Source organism: Palaemon carinicauda, chromosome 1, assembly GCF_036898095.1.
Source record: "Palaemon carinicauda isolate YSFRI2023 chromosome 1, ASM3689809v2, whole genome shotgun sequence".
Lineage (NCBI taxonomy): Eukaryota > Metazoa > Arthropoda > Malacostraca > Decapoda > Palaemonidae > Palaemon > Palaemon carinicauda.
Genome location: NC_090725.1, coordinates 297,731,414 through 297,738,913, shown reverse-complemented (window position 1 = coordinate 297,738,913; position 7,500 = coordinate 297,731,414). Strand labels below are relative to the sequence as shown.

Sequence of the window (7,500 nt, the reverse complement as noted above, 5' to 3'; positions counted from 1 at the left end):
TGGGCTTATAGCATCCTCCTTTTCCAACTAGAGCTGTAGCTTGGCTAGTAACAATGATGATAATATGCATTCATTCACTTATTGATGTATATAAAATTTAACATTTCATAGTTAACTGATTGTGTTAGTGACCATTTTCTGGTATAGTGATAAACGAAATTGCTCTCTCTCTCTCTCTCTCTCTCTCTCTCTCTCTCTCTCTCTCTCTCTCTCTCTCTCTCTCTCTCTCTCTCTCTCTCTCTTCATATCACTGTGTACTGATGAAGCATGTCACATACATATCTTTAGGAATATCCTTATTAATTTATAGTCTTACATATAATCATAATTCCTTTTGAAATAACGATGTTTGGTATAACATTCAAATACAAATATTCAACTTCCAGAGAATTATGTGCTGTTCTTTTTCTTCTATCCTGTTAGAAGAATTATTTCCCAGGGAATTAAGTGCTGCTCTTTGTCCATTTCAAATTTATCTTCTGAATATGATATATTCTTCAAGTCAGCTACTTTTAGGACATTTATGTTCCAGAAAATATTAATCCTGTTAGAAGAATTATTTCCAAGATAATTAAGGGCTGATCTTCTATCCAGTTCAAATTTATCTTCTGAATTTGATATTTTCTTCAAGTCAGATACTTTCAAGGACATTTTATGTTCCAGAAAATAATCCTGTTAGAAGAATTATTTCCCAGAGAATTAAGTGCTGTTCTTTGTCCATTTAAAATTTATCTTCTGAATTTGATATTTTCTTCAAGTCAGACACTTTCAATAACATTTATGTTCCAGAAAGTATTAATCCTGTTAGAAGAATTATTTTCCCAGAGAGTTAGGTGCTGTTCTTCTATCCAGTTCAAATTTATCTTCTGATTTTGATATTTTCTTCAAGCCAGATACTTTCAAGGACATTTACGTTCCAGAAAATTTTAATCCTGTTAGAAGAATTATTTCCAAGAGAATTTAGGGCTGTTCTTCTATCCAGTTCAAATTTATCTTCTGATTTTGGTATTTTCTTCAGGTCAGATACTTTCAAGGACATTTATGTTCCAGAAAATATTAATCCTGTTAGAAGAATTATTTTCCCAAAAATAGCTCTTCATGTGAAGAGTCCATAATAGACTGTAACAATAATTTACTCTAAGTAACTCCTTTAGTAGCTCTTGGTAATTGTGCCTTTAAATTTAAAGTGTGATCCTTATTCATCTCAAGAACAGCCACAGTAGACACCTATTATAAACAAATGGAAAAAGTTCAATATCATTACAATTAATGCTATGACTTATCTCATACACGCACGAATACCTTCAAATCTCTGAATCAGTAAGAAATTAATGTTATTGTGTTATGTCTAGAAATATTTTGATTATTTGTGTTCTCGAAACGATTCCAAACAATAACTATCCATATAAGCTATCACTTTTGATAGCAGGATGATTTTTTATATGCTTTGCTTTAATTAAGGCTGGAACGATGTATCGTGGCATAATCCAAAGGCAATGACACCTCATCTTGAAGAGCTGGCCAAGGGTGGCGTCGTTCTGAACCAGGCTTACGTACAGCCGATATGTACCCCAACTAGATCTGCTCTTTTGACAGGACGATATCCATACACTTTAGGCAGACAGGTAGTGTTACAGTAATAATATTACCATCAATATCTTTCTTATGGTCATTATCGTCAGTAGTATTATTGTTATCATTACTAATGTTGTTATAAACAAATTGAGAAATCACTGTATTAGATTATTCGAGTCTTCAGAATTTTTTCACTTTCTGCTGTTTTAGGAGTTCTGTAGTTTGTTATTAATTTATTTCTATTTCGAGCGAGGTGTTTTGTGGCCAGAGGAACCAACGGGTCTTACTATCAAGCACAAGATAATCCCACAAGCATTGAAAGCTGTCGGATATTCAACGCACATTGTTGGCAAGTAAGATACATTTCTGTTTTGATACTTCTAGACTAATCAGTTTTGGCTATTAAAGCTGCCTCTAAATTAGTTTTTGTAATTTTTCTTGGCAAGTAAGATACGTTTCTGTTTTGATACTTCTAGACTAATGAGTTTTGCCTATTAAAGCAGCCTGTAAGTCAGTTTTAGTAATTTTTCTTGGCAAGTAAGATACATTTCTGTTTTGATACTTCCAGCCTAATCAGTTTTACCTATTAAAGCTGCCTGTAAGTCAGTTTTAGTAATTTTTCTTGGCAAGTAAGATACATTTCTGTTTTGATACTTCCAGCCTAATCAGTTTTACCTATTAAAGCTGCCTGTAAGTCAGTTTTAGTAATTTTTCTTGGCAAGTAAGATACATTTCTGTTTTGATACTTCCAGCCTAATCAGTTTTACCTATTAAAGCTGCCTGTAAGTCAGTTTTAGTAATTTTTCTTGGCAAGTAAGATACATTTCTGTTTTGATACTTCCAGCCTAATCAGTTTTACCTATTAAAGCTGCCTGTAAGTCAGTTTTAGTAATTTTTCTTGGCAAGTAAGATACATTTCTGTTTTGATACTTCCAGCCTAATCAGTTTTACCTATTAAAGCTGCCTGTAAGTCAGTTTTAGTAACTTTTCTTGGCAAGTAAGATACATTTCTGTTTTGATACTTCCAGCCTAATCAGTTTTACCTATTAAAGCTGCCTGTAAGTCAGTTTTAGTAATTTTTCTTGGCAAGTAAGATACATTTCTGTTTTGATACTTCCAGCCTAATCAGTTTTACCTATTAAAGCTGCCTGTAAGTCAGTTTTAGTAATTTTTCTTGGCAAGTAAGATACATTTCTGTTTTGATACTTCCAGCCTAATCAGTTTTACCTATTAAAGCTGCCTGTAAGTCAGTTTTAGTAACTTTTCTTGGCAAGTAAGATACATTTCTGTTTTGATACTTCCAGCCTAATCAGTTTTACCTATTAAAGCTGCCTGTAAGTCATTTCTTGTAACTTTACATCTTAGTTCACCATCCATTACTGTGGTCCTAGTTTTAAGTAAGAAATACCTGTTAGGAAATGTGATTAACATCAAGTTAGCAAACTTAAGTTAGTTTTGCATATTCCGCAGTGGCCCAATGTGACTGACTTTACGGGCTTTTAGCAGATCTGCACAATGACAATCTATGATATTCACGTCCGCTTGCATATGTGCATTCTCTGCTCTAGTGCAAATACTGTACACCTAATATATATATATATATATATATATATATATATATATATATATATATATATATATATATATGTATGTATAATATATATATATATATATATATATATATATATATATATATATATTATAGAAAAATTAAGCTAAATCCTCTTCAAAATAAACACATTTGGTAAAAATTACGTGTCTAGAATGTGACTATAACTATACAACTCTGATCAGCTGGGTACTCGCTTACTATCTCGATGTCATGCACCCAAAGAGCACGAATTTCACCCTAATCTTATCATCAGATGGCACTTAGGCTTCTGCTCTTGGGACTACACGCCAACAAGCCGAGGTTTCGATACGTTCTGGGGATACTACACAGGAGCTGAGGACTATTATCATCACGTTCGGCCCAGCTGGTATCAAGGAAAGCCAGTGCACCCAGACCAACCTTTAGGAAGCAGTAGGAAATTAACAATTCTTCTCGTTCCATTATTTGCTTATATTTCCAAATGAAGATTTGATCAGTCAATAGACTCTAGTATAAGTATCTTTGTTATATTTCATGAGAGAAGCAGTTAATTTACTTGTCATAGTTTTATAATGATGACGTTCTAACATATAATTTATCTATTCCTTGCATATGAAGGACTTTCATTACTGCTGAAGTTTTGGCAGAATTAAAACTTTCACATAGTCTATAAAGGGCATACATTAAACATGAAAAATCCTAAAGCCATTTTGCATCGTATCTTGTGTGGCGGTGGAATTACCTAAATAGAAAAACAACAGCTGGAGATTCGAGTCAGTATGTTAAAGTCTTTTAAAGTGGGGATACTTTAACGTGGAGAAATTAATTTGTGCATCGCCATGATAGGCAAAGCTGTACTCGTCAGGACCACCCATACTAGGTTAGTTTGCTGCAAGCGATCAGGCGAAAGTCTCCAACCATCAACAATCCGCAGTGGCCAGCGCAGTGATGGAACCTGGCCAAACCCCAGACATGGCTAAGGACATGTCTGAGGCCTTTGCCCCTTTTTGGACTAGAAATGGCTGCAATTGCTGTTTTTAGAGACTTCATGCTTACTTCATTTTCCTGTTAAACAGAAAAACTCATGTCAATAATCCCTATTAATAAAATTCTTCTTCCTCTTGGGTATCAGGAAGCAACAGCATACCCTTTGGGTACGACTTCAGAAACAACACGGATCCTGAATACAGTGTTGATGGCCAATACTCAACGGTAAGATCAAACTGCAATTTAATCAGATAATTGAGTGCCCTCTCTTTACCAATAATATTATCCTGCTGTTAGCATATAAATTTTTACAGGTTTAGTTAAGTGGAAGGGTTTGACAGTGATATGCTTCATATATATCCCCCACACACACAAACACACACACACACACACACACACACTTTGAATAGATATTATCTTGGTGAAATTCGATAATCGAAGACAGCATCACTCCGGAAAATCTGTGATGCTGTCTTCCGTTCTTGGACGCCACTAAGATAGCTTTTCATTATAAACGTAATGTAGCATGCCTAAGTACTATATATATATATATATATATATTTATATATATATATATATATATATATATATATATATATAGATAGATAGATATTCATATATTATATACATCTATATACTGTATATATGTAAGTATATATAGGATATATATTTAAAACAGAACCCTATGCACATACAAACACATTACATATATATATATATATATATATATATATATATATATATATATATATAGACCATATATAATAAAAAACAAGTATCTGGGTATACGCATATATATATATATATATATATATATATATATATACATATATATAGCCCCGTAAAATAAAGAACAAGTGTCTGCTTATACATATATGAATATATATATATATATATATATATATATATAATATATATATATATATACTGTATATATATGGATATATATACACATATATATATATATATATATATATATATATATATATATATATATATATATATATGTATGTATCCAGTCACAGCCAGCGGCATTGCCATAGGTATAACTACTCTCTCACACCCCACCCATCAGGTAGGGGAAAGAGAGTAGTCATACCCTGATGAGAGGGGTTGTAGTTAGGGAAGGGTTGAATCTCTGTGTGTGTGCATGTGTGGATATCTATTTAAATATTTAGTCGTCATTTTTGATAGGTCGCATACACCACTATACATACAATTCGTTCCATTTCAGTATGTGTTTTCATCCTACATCGAAGACCTACTAAGGACAAGAAACGCGAGCGACCCTATGTTCCTCTACCTGCCATTCCAGAGCGTTCATTCTCCTCTCCAAGTTCCGAAAAACTACACCGCGCCCTTCGAACACATTAAGGACCAGGCGCGTAGGGTAAAATTGGGTAATGGAAATCACCAAGTTCTAATTTGCCTATTGTTATCATTAGCTTTCAAGCTTACAGGTTCATTTTCTTAAGTGGAAAATCATTTGCTGTCTTTTCACATAAGCCCTCAAGGCCTAATAAAATTCGAGAATGCATAGCACCTTTATTTGCAGATCAGCGATTTTCGTGCAGGTGATATTTCAAATGATTTAAAAGATGGGATTTTACTTAAAAGTGGTTAAATACTGTACTGTAATTGTTCAGTGGCTAATTTCATCTTGGTAAGGGTAGAAGAGACACTTTAGCGATAGTAAACAGCTCTACTAAGAGGTCACTCCAAAATCCAACCATTGTTTCTAGTCTTGGGAAGTACCATAGCTTTTGTACCATAGTCTTCCACTGTCTTGGGTTAGAGTTCTCTTACTTCAGGTTACACTCAGGCCCATCATTCTATCTGTTTCCTTATTTCCTTTCCTCACTGGGCTATTACCCTTGTTGGAGCCCTTGGGCTTACAGAATTCTGCCTTTTCCACTAAGGTTGTAGCTTAGCCCATAATAATAATAATAATAATACTGTAGTTGTTTGATTTACATTATAGGAATGATATTGGCCTTAGACGAAGCTGTAGGCCGGGTTTTGCAATCTTTGAAGGACACCGGTCATTATGACAATTCCGTCATCATTTTCACCTCTGACGTGAGTATATCTGGGAGGCAACAGAGTCCAGCCCAATATCTTTAACATGCTCTTACCACAATCAACGTGATTGTGCACCACCTTCTCCCAGCTGATTCATGTAAACATAACAATGATGATGATAAAATAAATTATACATAATTATGATAAATTGAATAGTGACCCACATGGCTTGTATTTGCAGAACATCCATGTACCGCTTGCCAAAACAGCGGAGCAATGAGATAATGTTTATTTGCGAGAGAGCCAAACCACGGCAGAGAAGAGACATATGAGTAGCGATCGGTCCCGGTACTTGTGGGTGCAGCATGTTGAAGACTTTTTGCTGGACACTGTCAAGGCTGTATATTTGTGCCATAAAATTTACAAGCACTTCTTAACTTTCTCTTGCTTATTTTTTCTTTTGTTTTGACTCCAGTTTGACCTGTGTTTCTAATACATAGCTAAATATACTGCAATACCTAAGAAAAATCATTATTCTTATATATAATATGATTCACTGATGCAATATTCTCTAGTTAATTTAGCTATAAGAAATTTTATGATTGTTACTTGGTTTGCAGTATAGTGAATTTTGGTTCCAACTTTATCATAACTTGAACACTAAATTCATCACTATTTCTTTCATAAATTTCTTTGGCATATAAGTGCAGGTGATATTTCCTCAGGTTTTATATCAATAAAGAATAATTAATATATTTTCCATAGGCGATACCCTGTTTTCCATATGAGTAAACTATTCATATAGTTTCTTAGTGTTATCGTCATCAGGAGTAGCATCTCCTCCTATGCCTATTGACGCAAAGGGCCTCAGTTAGATTTCGCCAGTCATCTCTATCTTGAGCTTTTAAATCAATACTTCTCCATTCATCGCCTCCTACTTTTTAGTGATAAAAACTGTATCATTCAGTAAAGAAATGAATGACTTCTAATCCACAAACGTTAATTTCCAGAATGGTGGTCCGACTGTTTCTGCAGGTAACAATTGGCCTCTGAGGGGAAACAAAACGACCCTTTGGGAAGGGGGAACAAGAGTACCAGCTTTTGTCCACTCCCCTCTTTTACCCAACAAGGGCACTGTCTCTAACAAGTAAGCTCTTCCCAGGAATGAAGATTTGTATCATATCCAGTTTGCAGTGGGCTATCTATTACGTAGCAATTCTTCCTAGTTAGCAAGATTTGAATTATATCTAGATTCTCTCAAGTAACAAGTTAACATTAATACTAGTAAGAAAGATTAATATTATGTTCCAACTCTGTTGTATTCG

The 7,500-nt window shown here is 34.1% G+C and overlaps 1 protein-coding gene across 1 annotated transcript in view; it reads left to right on the top strand.

Moving 5' to 3' along the window:
- LOC137657959 (arylsulfatase B-like) overlaps positions 1-7,500 on the top strand; it is a 23,917-nt gene that overhangs the window by 12,777 nt on the left and 3,640 nt on the right. The window contains exons 3-9 of the mRNA XM_068392686.1: positions 1,462-1,625; positions 1,825-1,928; positions 3,441-3,598; positions 4,299-4,378; positions 5,388-5,553; positions 6,135-6,232; positions 7,186-7,322. Coding sequence (XP_068248787.1) covers positions 1,462-1,625; positions 1,825-1,928; positions 3,441-3,598; positions 4,299-4,378; positions 5,388-5,553; positions 6,135-6,232; positions 7,186-7,322 — 907 coding nt within the window. The remainder of the gene's footprint in view (positions 1-1,461; positions 1,626-1,824; positions 1,929-3,440; positions 3,599-4,298; positions 4,379-5,387; positions 5,554-6,134; positions 6,233-7,185; positions 7,323-7,500) is intronic.